We start from the raw sequence: 18,458 nt of genomic DNA on the forward strand, positions 1-18,458 counted from the left end.
CCTTCTGGTGATGGCTTTCAGGCAAGTGGAAACCATAGCTAGGTCCTCTTCTGGGAAGGTGAAGACTACAAGTTGAGTTACCTTCGAGAGCCAGGAGGGGGCTGCACCCTGCCCACACACCCTGCCTGTGCAAACTGCCATGCAAACGTCTGTGCCACACCTTTCTGCCACACCACACCCTGTTTGCCTGTCCTGTTTGCTGTGCTCCTGGCCACTTGTGCTCCCTGGGGCTGCTCTTTTATATGAGAGGGATTGGCCACTGTCACTTTGTCCCTGCCCACATTGAGTTAGAGCAGCCATTCACTCATCAGGAGCCCTCCCTTTCCTACTCCCTCTCTCCCCACGCTTTTGCTGTGGCATTTTTGCTGCTTTAAGAAGAGTCTACCAGTACGATCCTCTGCCCTAGAGCCCTCAGAAGGGAGCTGTCTACAACTATAACCTGTCTTTTCTTCCTTGCTGAGATGGTCTTGTTTCAGGGGGTAGGCCTTTCTGACCTTGACAGCACCTCTGGAGTAGATCAACCACCATCCTCATGTTCCATTTACTGGCCTTCCACCTCCAGAGCCTCATACCTGTTGTACAGAGGCACCTGGGAAGGTGACGTGGGCAAGGAGGGTCTTCACCTGCCACCCTGAGCATGGACTTGCCTCTATTCACACCTTTCCTTTGAGGTACTGCCTTCAGCCTGGTGGAGGAGGGATACAGAATCCCCTTGATGTTGGTTTTTTTCTGGTAACTGTTCCTGTTTGTGTCTCAGGAAGGGCAGAGCATGGTTCCACCAGTCTGTCTCTTTCTCAGACTTCCTGATGATACTTAGCCTTTCTACTTCCTCTCGTAGCTTTGCCAGGCTGAGCAGATCATCCACCTGGTCACACCTCACACAGCTGTTCTCACCACTGCCATCCCTTGCCAGAGAAAGGCTCTGGCACTCCCTGCGGCCTGGGACCTGGGTGGCTGCATGTTTTGTGGGAGCTCTGGGTAGCCACAGCAGTTCTGGTGAGTGCAGAGGACAGAGTTTTCTGCTGGGTGGATACCATAACTGGGCTCCTTCTGAGAGTGTGATGAGCACCAATTGTAGGGTGATAATGCCTTTCATGCATGCCCTTCTAAGAAAACTGCCGTGCCATGCCCTAGTTGCTAGCATTCCCTAGGACACCTTTTATTGGTGTCAGTTTGGCCATGGTTGCTTTGGCAATGCCCAGGCCTTGTCAGTGGCTCCCATGAGAGCTACCAGCACCTGGAAGGTCTCTCTGTTGCCTTGGTGCTTCCCTGCCTCAGGAAAGCTCCCTGCACACCAAGACTTGCCTCGGCTCCAGAGCAACTTGCCTCGGCTTTGACTGTAAAGAACTGAATCATAGAATCATAGAATAGTTAGGGTTGGAAGGGACCTTAAAGATCATCTAGTTCCAATCCCCCTGCCACGGACAGAGACATCCCACTAGATCAGGCTGCCCAAGGCCCCATCCAACCTGGCCTTGAACACCTCCAGGGATGGGGCATCCACAACTTCCCTGGGCAACCTGTTCCAGTGCCTCACTACTCTCATGGTGAAGAAATTCTTCCTCATGTCAAGCCTAAATCTGCCCCTCTCCAGTTTATACCCATTGCCCCTCATCCTATCAATACAAGCCTTTGTGAACAGTTCCTCTCCAGCTTTCTTGTAGGCCCTTTTCAGGTACTGGAAGGCCGCTATAAGATCTCCTTGGAGCCTTCTCTTCTCCAAGCTGAACAAGCCCAGCTCTCACAGCCTGTCCTCATATGGAAGGTGCTCCAGCCCTCTAATCATCCTTGTAGCCCTCCTCTGGACCTGTTCCAAGAGTTCCATATCCTTCTTACGTTGAGGATTCCAGAAATGGACACAGTCCTACAGATGAGGTCTCACAAGAGAGGAATAGAGGGGCAGAATCACCTCTCTCGACCTGCTGGCCACGCTTCTTTTGATGCAGCCCAGGATATGGTTGGCCTTGTGGGCTGCGAGTGCACATTGCCAGCTCATGTCGAGCTTCTCATCAACCAGCACCCCCAAGTCCTTCTCTGCAGGACAGCTCTCAATCACATCATCCCCCATCCTATATTGAAACCACAGATTGCCCTGACCCAGGTGTAGGACCTTGCACTTGGCCTTGTTGAACCTCATGAGGTTCTCACAGGCCCACTTCTCCAGCCTGTTCGGGTCCCTCTGGATGACATCCCATCCTTCCGGTGTGGCAACTGCACCACTCAGCTTGGTGTCACCTGCAAACTTGCTGAGGGTGCACTCTATCTCGCTGCCAATATCATTGATGAAGATATTCAATAGCACCAGTCTCAGTACGGACCCCTGAGGGGCACCACTTGTCACGGATTTCCATCTGGACATCAAGCCATTGACCACTATTTGAATACAACCCTCCAACCAACTTCTTATCCACCGAACAAGAAACAACTGTCAAGATAGTAAATATTCTGAAAAAAATACTCTTCATAGATCTTTGCTTCCCCCTTAACTAATACTTAAATAAGCCCTAAATCAACTTATTGGAAAAAAAACTTAAGGCAAAATGCCCAGATCAGTGCTGAAGAAACTTGAAACGCATTTCCTTCAGATAAATCATATTTTCCTCCAAGAGTCACCAGAAACAGAAAGCTTTATAGTTTTAAATAAAGACCATTTAATGTATCTACATATCTTAGCACTGTTCCAAGAGGTTAGCAAAGACACTATTTTTAGAATTTGGATGTGTATGCCTCATAAAGCACAAAATGGGTACAAATCCAAATTCCTACCTTCCTTTGATGAATATGAGAAAGCTTATTAAGGGGTATTTATTTTTTAGCCTGAAATAGATTTTCGTCTTTCTTTTCCTTTATAATGTCCTTTTCCTTCCTTCCTGAGTAATCCCTAAGTCATATTCTATGAGAGCTAAAGAAGGAAAAGAGCAACAGGACTCTCTTAAAATCTCAGTGTACCTAGAAGAAAATCTGTCATGTTAGTATACAAGCACAACTTGTACACATTTTGTAACACTACAGCGTCACTGCTTCCTTTATTTATTACCATAAGAAGGGAAAACAGTATTAATATTCCAATTCTCACTGCTCAACTTCACCTTGTGTTTGAAACATACAGCACTATTAGGACTCAGTCCTGCAAATGGCCAGAATTAGTAACTACTAAAATTTTGGAGTACTTGATCTTAGATTTCATATAAAACTTAAATATCTGACAGATTTATGGGAGTGACTAGTCCCATCTTCTACAGTGGATTTATTGCTTATTTAGAGATTAATGACCCAACAATGAATATAGAAGCCTGTGGATTACAATGAAGTGGAATTCACTTGATTTGATGCTGACTGCTCATTTTATGTTTTTCAATTACATGGTTCAATCACAGTAATAAGATTACCAGATTAATGGGTAAAATTATGCAGATTTGCTAACTAAAACTGGAGCCCTGAAAAAAATACAGAAGAGTTCTGAAATTCACATCCCCTTAGTATGCTAAAAATATATTAATGGCATCAAAGCACCTAAATAATTGGAATTTCATCAGACTCAGAATATTTATTAGGCTTTCTCATCACACTTGACAAAGAAACAAATGCTGTAGCATTTGTACATTTGGTTCATTCAGCATTTCTCCAGTCAAAACACAGCACTTGAACGAGGGCAAAATTAATCCCACAAAGACTGTGTAGAGCATTCTTAGTGTACAAAAGATAGTTGTAACATGGACTGATTAATCTAATTTACACTACTTTTTAAAATAGGCTAAAATGATATTGTCTCCACTCTAGACTAAAACTATTGGACGCTGAAGGAACAACAGTGACAGGGGGTGAGGAAAAGGCTGAGGAACTTCACAGAATCACACAGAATCACAGAATAACCAGGTTGGAAGAGACCCACCGGATCATCGAGTCCAAACGTTCCCATCAAACACTAAACCATATCCCTCAGCACCTCATCCACCCGTGCCTTAAACACCTCCAGGGAAGGTGACTCAACCACCTCCCTGGGCAGCCTGTTCCAGTGCCCAATGACCCTTTCTGAAAGAATTTTTTCCTAACGTCTAGCCTAAGTTGTTCCGTCTGTGTACAAACCCTGGAGCCAGAGGAGCAAAATGAGGCTCCCATGATCCAATAGGAGGTGGTCAGAGCCTTGCTAGCCCAAATAGACACCCACAAGTCTATGGGGCCGGATGGGATTCACCCAAGGGTATTGAAGGAGCTGGCGGATGTGCTGGCCAAACCCCTTTCCATCATCTTCCAACAGTCCTGGAAGACTGGGGAAGTTCCACTGGACTGGAGGCTGGCTGATGTTGTGCCCAACTACAAGAAGGGTCGCAGGGAGGACCCAGGAAACTACAGGCCTGTCAGTCTGACCTCAGTGCCAGGGAAAGTCATGGAGCAGGTGATCTTGAGTGCTATCATGAAGCACACGCAAGAGAACCAGGTGATCAGGCCCAGTCAACATGGCTTCACAAAAAGCAGGTCTTGCCAAACTAACCTGATCGCCTTCTATGACAAAGTGACTCGGCTGCTGGATGAGGGAAAGGCTGTGGATGTGGTCTTCCTGGACTTCAGTAAAGCCTTTGACAGTTTCTCACAGCATTCTGCTTGAGAAACTGTCAGCCTCTGGCCTGGAGAGGCGCACACTCTCCTGGGTGGAAAACTGGTTGGATGGCCGGGCCCAGAGAGTGGTGGTAAATGGTGTGAAATCCAGCTGGAGGCCAGTGACAAGTGGGGTTCCCCAGGGCTCAGTGCTGGGTCCAGCCCTGTTCAATGTCTTTATCAATGACCTGGATGAAGGTATCGAGTGCACCCTTAGCAAGTTTGCAGACGACACTAAGCTGGGTGGAAGTGTGGATCTGCTGGAGGGTAGGGAGGCTCTGCAAAGGGATCTGAACAGGCTGGACCGCTGGGCAGAGTCCAATGGCATGAGGTTTAACAAAGCCAAATGCTGGGTCCTGCACTTGGGGCACAACAACCCTATGCAGTGCTACAGACTAGGAGAAGTCTGGATAGAAAGCTGCCTGGAGGAGAGGGACCTGGGGGTGTTGGTTGACAGCCGACTGAATATGAGCCAGCAGTGTGCCCAGGTGGCCAAGAAGGCCAATGGCATCTTGGCTTGTATCAGAAACGGCGTGACCAGCAGGTCCAGGGAGGTTATTCTCCCTCTGTACTCGACACTGGTGAGACCGCTCCTCGAATACTGTGTTCGCTTCTTGGCCCCTCACCACAAGAAGGATGTTGAGGCTCTGGAACGAGTCCAGAGAAGAGCAACAAAGCTGGTGAGGGGGCTGGAGAACAGGTCTTATGAGGAACGGCTGAGAGAGCTGGGGTTGTTTAGCCTGGAGAAGAGGAGGCTGAGGGGAGACCTCATTGCTCTCTACAACTACCTGATAGGAGGTTGTAGAGAGGAGGGTGCTGGCCTCTTGTCCCAAGTGACAGGGGACAGGACAAGAGGGAATGGCCTCAAGCTCCACCAGGGGAGGTTTAGGCTGGACATTAGGAAAAAATTCTTCACAGAAAGGGTCATTGGGCACTGGAACAGGCTGCCCAGGGAGGTGGTTGATTCACCTTCCCTGAAGGTGTTTAAGGCACGGGTGGACGAGGTGCTAAGGGTAATGGTTTAGTGTTTGATAGGAATGGTTGGGCTCGATGATCCGGTGGGTCTCTTCCAACCTGGTGATTCTATGATTCTATGATTCTATGTTAAACTGTATAAAACTATCTCTATTATAAACCAAATGGATATTATACTTCTTAAACTCACACGTCTATTATCACTGACTGTGAATTATATTTCTTAATATATAAGATGATTTTTAAAACAGTAAAATTATTTCTAAGGTAATAAACAGTCAAAGCTTATTTTACAACAACAGGGATATTTAAAACAGAAAACTGCAATATACTATAACCAAACTGCCTTAGGGTAATCTTCTCCCTTTTTTCCTACGGAAGTTTCTATGAAATAATTCAATACTTTTATAACTGAGACTAACAAAAAGATTTCACTTCAACATTTGACTTATGTATTTAAAATAATTTCTCATTACAGATGTTGCAAAAGCCAAAGTAGCAGGTATGTATCATCAAGTTCAAATAGGCACTTTTTTTTTTCTTTTAAAAACCTACTTACACATCCACAAATAGTACATAATCTTTACTGTCTTCTGGAATTCTACAGGAATGTCTACAGAAAAGTCCTGGTAGAAACATGGGCCCACTGGAAAATTGTCAGGAAGAGGTGGCCAGTTATTTTTTCTACCTGAAAAAAAAAAGAATGAAAGAAAGAAAAAAAGCATGCTTTATAATACAGTTTTAATCTCTGTATACCAGAAAGAAATATGCTTTTGGTCTTGTTCAAATTACTTAATGTACAATTTTCACAAGTGCATGGATAGCATGAGCTACCAAAATCCAAGAGTTTTATTAGGAATTCTCCAATACTGAAAATAAACTTCAGAAATAAAATACAATGAAGTGCAGACAGATCAAGGAAAATGCAATATTTTATCTATGTAAAAGACTAAGCAGTCATCTGAGAGTTCCTATGAGAAAAGAGAATTCTTCACAAAACAATTTCTCAGAGGTTCCTTGACTTTTAAATGCACATTTCCCCAAGTCCCACCATACTCTCATACTTAGTGGAACACAAAGACTGGGGACTGAAAAGTATTCTCCATTCTCAGAATCCTGATATTTTTAACATCTGGATATCTCTAACACCTTGAACTAATTTCCAATACAGAATCATATGAAAAATTAATAAAATATTAATAATAGAATAAAACTTTCTGCTATTTGCATAGAATATTGTGTCTGTAACATAGCAAAAGATAAGAAAATGTTTCAAAACAGGAAAGTTCTCCTACGGCTATAAATACTGACAGAAGAGAAATCAAAGAGATTATACTGTCCCAGCTTAAACCCCTCTCCCAGTCTGATCGGCAGCTAAATGCGAGGCAGTTGTGGTCCCAGTCCCCCCTTCTCCCCAGGGAAATAGGAAAGGGAAATGAGAGAGAGTTGTGGGTTGGAAGCTAAAACTAAAACAGCTTTAATGAAACAACAACAATAACAACAACAACAACACAGTAATACTAATAAAAATTAATAAAATATATAGAAATATACCAAAGCAAATTGAACTCCCCCATGGGAATCACCGTCACAGCTGATGCTGCAGGGCAGGTGTGGGGAAAGTCCCAGTCTGGACTCAGTGACAGAAGGGAGCTGGGGTCGGGAACTGGGTTCAGCAACTCACGGATTGGGATTGGGAGCAGACAGATGGATGAGGTCCTCACTGGATGTCAGCCATTGAAGAAGAGGGCTTGACCCTTGGGATCCCTCAGTTTTATACCCAGTATGACGTCTATGGGATGGAATCCTCTGTTGGTCAGTTTGGGATCACCTGTCTTGTCTGCCCCTCCCTGCAGGTGTGACACTTTTTTACCCCTTTCACTTATGGCATCCACCAGCTCAAGGATGACCTTGGTTTCTGTAGGAATAAGTATAAGCAATGGCCTTTCTGCATACCTTTCATCCCATTATTCAGTGATAACTATGGATATTAAGTGCCATGACTTCCAGAGACAGACAATGTCTGAAAAAAACAAAGTAGTAACTGAAGTTACTTAGATGAGGCTTAGCTGAAAAATTAGAAAATTGGTTCTGCTTTAGCTCAAATCAGAAAAGTTACTTATAAAGTTAGTTTTACTTTTTCTCAAACTGTTCCATTTCTATTCAGTAGTATTACTTGGACATTAACCTAGAATAAAAATAGCTGACAGCAGAGAGAAAATGTAACATAAGTCACATTTAAAATTTTTGCTGTGAAAATTTGCACAGGCAGGCCAGTTTTTATTCACTGTATGCACTGTCCCAAAGGAGATACATTTTTCTTTTCCTGAAGACATTATAAAAACCCCTCTTTGATCTGTTTCACAATGTCACTGTAAAACCAAAATAGTTTCTAAGAAAAAGTGAAATTTCTGCAATTTAAAAAAGTATTTTTTTCATGCATACCCCCCTGCTGATTGAGACTCTGCATTTCCCTTTCTCTGCGATCTAGTTCAGCTGCTTTTCTTTCCAGTTCTTCTTGACGCTTTAGCAGTTCTGCCTGGGCCAAGGCATGCTCCTGAACAAAATTATTGATAAAAAATACAAACACAAAATAAATATTCTATTTTTCATAATTATGCATCTCCAGTTATGGATGGAGATTGACCTAATATTACACGAATTCATGCAGTAACTGATTACATAAAGACAGTATTAATTTTCATAAATAATCAGGAAAGCAATGCTTATTTAGAAAAGACACTATTCCATAAGTGTATTTATATGATTATAATTGAAAGGAACCTAATGACTGAAAGTGACTAACCTTTACAATTTGTGTGTAAGCAGCTGGTTCTTCTGTTGGGTTCATTATTGCTGGCTGAGTACTAGGTACATTAGGCATTTTCACATTTCCTGGAGTAGTCTAAGAAAACAAGAGATGGTTATAGAGAGAGTTTCCTATTCTAATAAACATCTTTTCATTAATTCTGTATAAAATAATCAAAGGCTTATATCATAAGAGAAGCAATGCACAATATTAATTTTTCCAATTCAGGATCCACAATCTGTTGCCTAACTGTTCCACTAGTATGAACTGTAGTATCTAGTTTCAAGTACTACTAGGAATTTGGTCACTTGGTCATTACCTATAAGAACACATCTTACAAGAAGCTTTTAGTTCAGTTTTTTTTCAATTTTGTCTTTTGTTTTGTTTTGTTTTTTAAACCCTCTTTGCTTAATCCTGTTTGTCAGCTCCTCTGATTTTTTCCACATCTCTCTGTCATACACAGTGTTAACCAGTACCTATCAAATCAAGGAAATTACTACTGCCTAGATTAAAGTTATCAACTGAACTTTACCACAGTAGTAGTATAGCCCTACTATGATGTGATTTTATTCTTAAATATACTTGGGAGAAAACTACAATTTATATCTATCTTTGTGTAGAGCTTGCAACGTGACTTTCCTGTTCTGTGATCTTTTGAGGCAGAGAACCACTTGATCCTAATAAGACTGAAATCAAGAACAAAAATATGGTGAGAAGTACGATGTTTTAAATACAAAGCACCTTAAAGCAAAGCAGGAATCAAATGAATACCAATAATTTGCCAAATTATGACTTGGCGCAACTTATCTGTATCTTTTTCAACTGTGATGGGTTGACCCTGGATGGATGCCAGGTGCCTGCCAAGCCGCTCTCACTCTCCCTCCTCAGCTGGACTGGGGGAGAAAATATAATGAGATGCTTGTGGGTCGAGATAAGGCCAGGGAGATCACTCAGCAATTACTGTCACAGGCAAAACAGACCTGACTTGGGGAAATTAATTTGATGTATTGCCAATCAAATCAGAGTAAGGTAATGAGAAAGTAAAACCAAATCTTAAAACACCTTCCATCCACCCCTCCCTTCTTCCCAGGCTCAACTTCACTTCTGATTTTCTCTACCTCCTCCCTCCAAGCGGTGCAGAGGGACAGGGAATGGGGGTTGCAGTCAGTTCATCACATGTTGTCTCTACCACTTCTTCCTCAGGGGGACTCCTCACACTGCTCCAATGTGGATCCTTCCCATAGGGTGCAGTTCTTCAGGAACAGACTGCTCCAGTGTGGGTCCCCATGGGATCATAATTCCTGCCAGCAAACCTGCTCCAGTGTGAGTTCCTCTCTCTCCACAGGGTCACAGCCTCCTTCGGACGCATCCATCTGCTTCTGTGTGGGGTCCTCCACAGGCTTCACGTGGATATCTGCTCCACCGTGGACCTTCCTGGGCTGCAGGTGGGCAAACCTGCCTCACAATGGTCTTCACCATGGGCTACAGGGGAATCTCTGCTCTGGCACCTGGAGCACCTCCTCCCCCTCCTTCTCCACTGACCTTGGGGCCTGCAGGGTTGTTTCTCTTGCATATTCTCGCCCCTCTCTTCTGACTGCCATGCAGTGTTTTTTCCCCTGTGAGAAACCTCGGCTGCTCCGAGGGATCGGAATGAGAGCTTAACATTGGCCTTGAACAGACACCCGTGTATCCTTGAAGAAGCTGGAAAGTGTCAAGAAGAGCTGAGTAAAAAAGATTAAGAAGCTGCCAGGCCGCAGGTGGAATCATCCAATTATCAAGTTACAACAGAGAAAGAGTCATCCGATTATGAACTGTTGGTCTCTGGCTAAACCAATCATGTATGAATGCGCAGTCCCAGAAAGGGCATAAAAAGTCTTGTAAAATCAATAAAGATGTCCTTTTGCTCACAACTTCTATGTGTCATTGGCCACCCCAGCTGTGACATCTGGTGACCCCGATGTGATCACAGCAATTGGACCTTGGATGGCGGAGCTCGAGAGCCGTGGGGGTGGTGCCCAGCGAAGCAGAGAGCAGCAGGTAAAGAGAGCTGCCAGAAGCTGGCTATTTTGAAGAGACACCTGGATAAGGTGAGCCGCTGGGAACATGGGCACTTCCTTAAGTAAGGAAGAGACGATGATCATTACTATGGGGAAAATGATCTTGCAAAAACGGGGGGTTAAGTTAGAGGAGTTGATATTGCAAAAAATGCTATTATGGAGTAAAGAACAGGGATATGAAGCAACTATCATAACTTCTTTTAGTGTTTCTATCTGGAAAGATGTGGGCGATAAACTGTTTGACTCTGCCACACAGTGGGGAATAAAGACGCTGCAGCACTTTTACCGACGTGGTGTCTGCTTTATGAGACTCTGAAAAACTTTCAAGTGCTGCGAGATCGGTCGGATCTCTGCTTCTGCTTCGAATACCGTGCAGCGTCTTGTGCCTCCCATGCTGCTTCTTTCAAAGGAACAGACTCCGGGGAGTAAACAAGTTATGAACACAAAGGGAACAACGGGGAAAGTAAAGTTAGAAGGCAAAAGGAAAGTAGATTGCAGAGCATGCCCTAAAACTCATGAGCCGTGGAGAAGGGGGGAGCTTTGGGAGGATTCTGATGATGAGATGTACAGAAAACACTGTTTCGCAGCTTGCAATAGAACTCATAAAATACCCATAGAGCTGCTAGATGATCCGGAGCCAACGTCATCTGACATCAATAGTTCAGCTCCAGCAGAGCCGTCTGCCCCACCACTTTCTCTGTAAGACGAGGGAGAAATTCAACACACTGTAAATTCATTAAGGTACCCCCCACTCCCAGATGAAAGGTCTGATGACCAGAACGACGTGATGACTGGGGGTGGGGAGAAAGAGAATGAGCAAAGCCAGGAAGTAGAACAGCAGTCAGAAAAACCCCTTGGGGGCCCCTCTTGCAGAAAAATACCTCAATCATGGGTTTTGCCTCCAGCGCATGTCACTGTTCATCTGTATAATCTTCTATCCTTTTGGCAGAAGGTAAAAACATGGGCTTTAGAAGAGGGGAACTGGGATTTGTCTGAGGCGATAGATACCCCATTGATGGAGCCTGCTGCCGATCCTTCTGCGGCAATGGCATTTCCTGTTGTGAGGGGGAATCCAGAGCAGGGGATAATGGATGAGCACAAAACGTATTCATGGAAAGTAATTCAAGATTTGCAAAAATCTGTGGCACAATACAGTCCAAATTCTCCAGCAACTATGCAATTAATCAGACTGTTAACTATGGAAGAAATAACACCTTATGCTATTGCTATGCTAGCACAGAAAATGTTTCAGCCGGTACAATGCACTGTTTTTAGAACAGTATGGGCACAGAAGGCTGAGGCCCAAGCACTTTGGAATTTACAGCTTCCACAAGATGATGTGCGTTATGGTAATGGTCTGGATGTACTAACAGGGACAGGACAGTTTTCTAACCCGCAGCATCAGGCACAGTGGCATCCACTGGTTTTAGAGCAGGTTAAGGCTGTGGGTCTGGAAGCCCTAATATGAATGGCTGAATTAACTGAACCTAAAGCAAAATACACCACGATTCAGCAGGGGACTACAGAACCATTTCTACAGTTTGTTGAAAAGTTACACTCTGCAGTGGAAAGACAAGTGTTTGACGGGAATTTAAGGACTATGCTAGTAACTCAACTTGCGAAAGACAATGCAAATACTGATTGCCAAAAAATAATTGAAGCATTGTCAGGGGACCACACCCTGGACACAATGATACAGGCTTGTGCCAAGGTGGGATCCGTAGAGCATAAGATGTTGGCTCTGGCCACGGCCATGGCTGCTGTGAAAACAAGAGACTCAAAATGCTTTTAATGTGGCCAGAGTGGGCATTTTAAACGAGTGTGTTCTAATAAAAACAAAAGAGAGAGCATGGCTGGAGCAGCAGGAGCAGCAGGGATCACGTCACAGATGTGGGAAAAATGGCCACTTTGCAAGGCAGTGTCGGTCTAAATCTTACTTCAATGGCCAGCCCTTGCCACAGGGAAACAGCAAGAAGAGCGCAAGGAGGCGTGCACAGACACAAATGCCTGCCACATCAGTAAACAATCAATTCTTCAGCTACCCTCAAACACAGGCCTTTGCAACCAGTTATCAGGGAAGACCAGGGGATCAGCCAGCATGGATGTATCCACCGCCAACACAGTAACTATAACAACACAGGGGGTACATAAAGTCCCCATGGATGCTTGGGGACCCATCGGAAAAGGACTAAGTGCTTTATTAATTGGACGATCACGTGTTACTTTACAAGGACTTATGGTACATGCGGGAGTCATTCATGCTGACTATGAGGGACAAATTTATGCTATGGTTTCAATATCCACTCCAGCTGTTAAGAGAGGAAAAAGGCACTCGCATTGCTCAACTTGTACCTTTTATGAGTTGTGTCCCTAGGGCTGAACAGGTCACCCGAGGCATTGGAGGGTTCGGATCCACCAGACAACCTCAAGTGCTTTGGATACAAACACTGTCCAACAGCTGACCACAAATGGTGTGTGCACTATCCATGGATCAGGCATCGCCAACATTGTTGAAGGTAATTAAACTATTGGATACAGGTGCAGATGTCACTATTATTTCTCAACAAGATTGGCCTCCTTCTTGGCCTGTGGTCTTTACCACCCAAGGCATCGTGGGCCTGGGGGGAGTCACCAATGGTCTCATGGCAGCGAAACTAGTACTCATCACCAATCCGGAAGGCTACTGTTCGACCTTATGTGACTGTGGCCCCTTTGAATTTATGGGGAAGAGACTATTTGTCACAATGCAGGGTTCAGATAACTACAGATTTTCAGTAGAGGTCACTGTGTTGCAGGGCATAAAAAGACTTACAATGGCTTTGAAATGGTTAACGGAAAAGCTGGTTTGGGTGGATCAGTGGCCCCTCAATCATGAAAAATTTGTAGCCCTGCGGAATTTGGTAGCAGAACAACTAGCTGCAGGTCATATTGAACCATCTCATAGCCCATGGAACACCCCAGTGTTTGTAATAAAGAAAAAATCAGGAAAATGGTGATTATTGCATGATTTGCACCGGATCAATGAGGTCATGGCAACAATGGGAGCACTGCAACTAGGATTGCCCTCACCTGCAATGATCCCCATGCAGTGGGAAATAGTTGTGATAGATCTAAAAGACTGGGTTTTTACCATTCCATTAGAAGTAAATGATATGGAAAAGTTTGCTTTTACAGTTCCATCAATCAACCAATGCAAAGTTATCACTGGAAAGTGCTTCTGCAGGGAATGAAAAATTCACCCACCATTTGTCAATGGTTTGTTGCTCAAGCCTTGAGCCCAATTAGAGAAAAATATACAACGGGGTACTGTTATCATTATATGGATGATATTCTTTTAGCTGCTCAAACATCTCAACTGTTGTCAGCAATGGAATCTGACACACGAGTTTCATTGGACCAATACAGCCTAGTAGTGGCTCCAAGAGAAAGTACGACTCACTCAGCCATGGCTTTATTTAGGCATGAGGGTGCTTGACCGCACTGTGCAGCCACAAGTGATCCAGCTAATGATGCAGGTAAAAACCTTGAATGATGTACAAAAACTGGCAGGAATCATTAATTGGACACGGCCTTATTTAGGCTTAACTTCATCACAATTGAGGCCTCTTTTAGAATTATTAAAAGGAGACACTGATATTGCAGCGCCACAGTCTTTGACCCCTGAAGCAAGCCAAACAGCTGAGATGGTGGAATGGGCAATACAGGAAAAGGATGTTTTGGAGAACTGAGATGACTATTGCAGTCCAGGTATTCGTTTTAACTGATGACATGATACCATTTGCGATGATTGTGCAATGGAACCCAGATTGGGAAGACCCACTTCATGTGTTGGAATGGGCCTTCTTATCTTGTTGTAACAAAAAACCCCTTGTCCTGGCCTACTTGAATTATTGGCACAAATTATCATCAAGACCCGAATGAGATGCTCAGAATTGTTAGCAAGGAATCCAGAAAGAATTGTCCTGCCTGTACAGGTAGACTATTTCGAATGGTGTCTAGCTAACAGTTCAGCATTGCAAGCTGCATTGATGAATTATACAGGACAAACTGAGTATCATCTTCCCTCTCATCCGTTATGTAAATTAGGAAGTCAGATTCATATTGGACAGAAGCAATTAAGCCAGAAAGAACCTGTGACAGGTCCTACAATATTTACAGATAGATCAGGATGGACTGGAAAAGCAGCTGTTGTCTGGTATGATGGTCACCAGTGGCAACACATAGTCGAGCAACAAGAAGGTTCCCCTCAAATTGTGGAACTTTGTGCTGTTACTTTAGCATTCCAACGATTTACTTGTGCGATGAATATTGTTATAGATTCAGCTTACGTAGAGGGACTGGTCCAGCAACTGTATAAGGCACTCTTGGAGAATGTGAGTAATGCCTTATTATTTGGTGTGCTACAGTTATTATGGTTGACAATTCAAAAAAGATCACAACCATATTATGTCCTGCATATTAAAAGCCATATCACTTTACCTGGATTTCTAGCAGCTGGTAATGCACAGGCTGACCAATTGGTCTCAGCTGTAGCAATGGGACCAGTGCCTAACGTGACACAGCAAGCAATTGAATCCCATCAGTTTTTCCATCAAGACTTTTGTGCCTTGAAATGTCAATTTCATTTACCAACTACAGAGGCCCGTTCTATTGTTGCAGCCTGCCCTGATTGTCAGGGCCAGCACGTACCTGCGTATTATGGCACAAATCCCAGAGTTTTACAAGCTTTACAGATTTGGCAATCCGATGTCACCCATATTGCAGAGTTTGGTAAACTTAAATGTGTGCATGTATCTATTGACACATTTTCATCAGTCATGGTAGCTACTGCACACACAGGAGAAACAGCTTGAGATGCTATTTGACATTGGCAATGAGCTTTTGCTGTGTGTGGTGTTCTGCATCAAATTAAGACCAATAATGGTCCTGCTTATGTTTCCACCTGAGTAAATGCCTTTTTACAGCTTTGGGGGGTTACCCATGTTACCGGGATCCCTCATTCTCCTACCAGATAGAGCACTGTAGAGCACACACACGGAACACTCAAACACTTTCTTCAAAAACAAAAAGGGGGAGTAATTGGTGAACCCCCTGAAGCAGGGTTAAATAAAGCCATGTATGTACTGAATTTTGTTAACATAATAGAGGATTTGCAGGAGCCACCTATGTTTCGCCAATTTGAATCCCTATGTAATATGACCACTATTTCCCCCAGCATTAAGGTTAAGGTAAAAGACCTGAAAAGCAGACAATGGTCACCTCTGTGCGATTTGTTAACCTGGGCAAGAGGGTATGTTTGTGTCTCCACAGATGGCCCCCGGTGGGTTCCTGCTCACTGCATTTGGCATGTTGTGGCTGGTTCACGCAAGTGAAGAATGGATAGTTCCACAACCAAAGTAGATACACCTCCTCTAATATATCATTATCTTTTTCTGTTCTAACTGTTTATCTTGTAGGGATCTTTGGGGGAGAACACACCTCGGGGTGTTAAGGGAGATGCAGGCACTCTGGTGTCAACTGATCCAGTTACCAGGCAGTTGGGAACGAACCCTGTTCCCTCTAGGAGGGCTGAAGGCTCGGCAGCTCAGCTGAAGTGCATTTACACCAATGCACGCAGCATGGGAAATAAGAAGGAAGAGCTGGAAGCTGTCGTAGGGCAAGGGGCCTATGATGTCGTTGCCATCACGGAAACGTGGTGGGACGACTCATATAACTGGAGTACGGCTATGGTGGGGTATAAGCTTTTCAGACGGGACAGGAAGGGTAGGAGAGGAGGTGGGGTAGCCCTCTTTGTAAGGGAGGACTTGGACATCACTGAGATGGATTGTGGAGATGAGGAGGTTGAGTACCTGTGGGTCAAAATCAGAGGAGCCCACCAGAAGGTAGATTTTGTGATGGGAGTCTGTTACAGACCACCCAGCCAAGGAGAAGCAGCTGATGAGCTCTTCTATAAACAGCTGTGGTCAATCTCTAGATCAATGCCTCTCGTTCTGGTGGGAGACTTCAATCTGCCTGATATCTGCTGGGTGTACAACACAGCAGAAAGGAAGCAGTCTAGGAGGTTCCTGGAGTGCGTGGGAGATAACTTCCTTGCACAGTTGGTGAATGAACCAACCAGGGAAGGTGCCCTCCTGGACCTCCTGTTGGTGAACAGAGAAGGCCTTGTAGGGGATGTGGCGGTAGGTGGACGCCTAGGACTAAGCGACCATGAGATGATAAAATTTTCTGTTCTAGGTGAAGTGAAGAGGGTGGTTAGCAAGACGGTAACATTAAATTTCCAGAGGGCAGACTTTGATCTCTTCAGCAGGCTGGTTAGTGAAGTCTCATGGGAGACAGTACTCAAGGGCAAGGGAGCCCAGGAGGGCTGGGAGCTCTTCAAAGGGGTGGTCCTAGCAGCTCAGGAGAAAGCCATCCCTGTGGTCCGGAAAAAAAGCCGGCAGGGGAGAAAGCCAGCTTGGTTGAATAGAGAGATCTTGAGGGATATCAAGAAGAAAAGAAATGTTTATGGCCTCTGGAAGAAGGGACAGGCCTCTTGGGTGGACTACAGGAGGGAAGTGAGATTGTGTAGGGAAAAAATCAGAAGGGCTAAGGCTCAGCTAGAAATTGGATTGGCCAAGTCAGTGAAAGATAACAAAAAATCTTTCTACAAATATATAAATAATAAAAGGCGGACTAGGGAGACCATACAGTCCCTATTGGACACAGAAGGGACAACAGTAACAGGGGATGAGGAAAAGGCTGAGGTACTTAATGCCTTCTTTGCCTCAGTCTTTAGTCGTAAGGAGGGTCGTTCCGTCTGTGTACAAACCCAGGAGCTAGAGGAGCATAATGAGGCACCCATGATCCAAGAGGAGGTGGTCAGAGACTTGCTAGCCCAACTGGACAGTCACAAGTCTATGGGGCCGGACGGGATTCACCCAAGGGTACTGAAGGAGCTGGCGGTTGTGCTGGCCAAACCCCTTTCCATCATCTTCCAACAGTCCTGGAAGACTGGGGAAGTTCCACTGGACTGGAGGCTGGCTGATGTTGTGCCCATCTACAAAAAGGGCCGCAGGGAGGACCCAGGAAACTACAGGCCTGTCAGTCTGACCTCAGTGCCAGGGAAAGTCATGGAACAGGTGATCTTGAGTGCTATCATGAAGCACATGCAAGAGAACCGGGTGATCAGGCCCAGTCAACATGGGTTCACAAAAGGCAGGTCTTGCCAGACTAACCTGATCGCCTTCTATGACAAAGTGACCCGGCTACTGGATGAGGGAAAGGCTGTGGATGTGGTCTTCCTGGACTTCAGCAAAGCCTTTGACACAGTTTCTCACAACGTTCTGCTTGAGAAACTGTCAGCCTCTGGCCTGGACAGGCGCACACTCTCCTGGGTGGAAAACTGGTTGGATGGCCGGGCCCAGAGAGTGGTGGTAAATGGTGTGAAATCCAGCTGGAGGCCAGTGACAAGTGGGGTTCCCCAGGGCTCAGTGCTGGGTCCAGCCCTGTTCAATGTCTTCATCAATGATCTGGATGAAGGCATCGAGTGCACCCTGAGCAAGTTTGCGGACGACACTAAGCTGGGTGGAAGTGTCGATCTGCTGGAGGGTCGGGAGGCTCTGCAAAGGGATCTGAACAGGCTGGACCGCTGGGCAGAGTCCAATGGCATGAGGTTTAACAAGGCCAAATGCCGGGTCCTGCACTTGGGGCACAACAACCCTATGCAGTGCTACAGACTGGGAGAAGTCTGTCTAGAAAGCTGCCTGGAGGAGAGGGACCTGGGGGTGTTGGTTGACAGCCGACTGAATATGAGCCAGCAGTGTGCCCAGGTGGCCAAGAAGGCCAATGGCATCTTGGCTTGTATCAGAAACGGCGTGACCAGCAGGTCCAGGGAGGTTATCCTCCCTCTGTACTCGGCACTGGTGAGACCGCTCCTCGAATACTGTGTTCAGTTCTGGGCCCCTCACCACAAGAAGGATGTTGAGGCTCTGGAGAGAGTCCAGAGAAGAGCAACAAAGCTGGTGAAAGGGCTGGAGAACAGG

The 18,458-nt window shown here is 45.1% G+C and overlaps 1 protein-coding gene across 2 annotated transcripts in view; it reads right to left on the reverse strand.

Annotated features, from left to right (window-relative positions):
- Nucleotides 1-18,458, reverse strand: part of LOC138733795 (secretory carrier-associated membrane protein 1-like) — a 122,797-nt gene that overhangs the window by 45,410 nt on the left and 58,929 nt on the right. Inside the window, exons 1-4 of one of the 2 annotated variants that reach the window (XM_069881289.1) lie at nucleotides 9,122-9,156; nucleotides 8,378-8,476; nucleotides 8,017-8,128; nucleotides 6,131-6,259 (exon numbers count right to left, since the gene is read on the reverse strand). In XM_069881289.1, the coding sequence (XP_069737390.1) occupies nucleotides 6,131-6,259; nucleotides 8,017-8,128; nucleotides 8,378-8,455 (319 nt within the window). In that variant the 5' untranslated portion in view covers nucleotides 8,456-8,476; nucleotides 9,122-9,156. Of the gene's footprint in view, nucleotides 1-6,130; nucleotides 6,260-8,016; nucleotides 8,129-8,377; nucleotides 8,477-9,121; nucleotides 9,157-18,458 lie in introns of those variants that run through there. The other variant, XM_069881288.1, reaches the window with a different exon arrangement.

Source organism: Phaenicophaeus curvirostris (assembly GCF_032191515.1).
Source record: "Phaenicophaeus curvirostris isolate KB17595 chromosome W unlocalized genomic scaffold, BPBGC_Pcur_1.0 scaffold_34, whole genome shotgun sequence".
Lineage (NCBI taxonomy): Eukaryota > Metazoa > Chordata > Aves > Cuculiformes > Cuculidae > Phaenicophaeus > Phaenicophaeus curvirostris.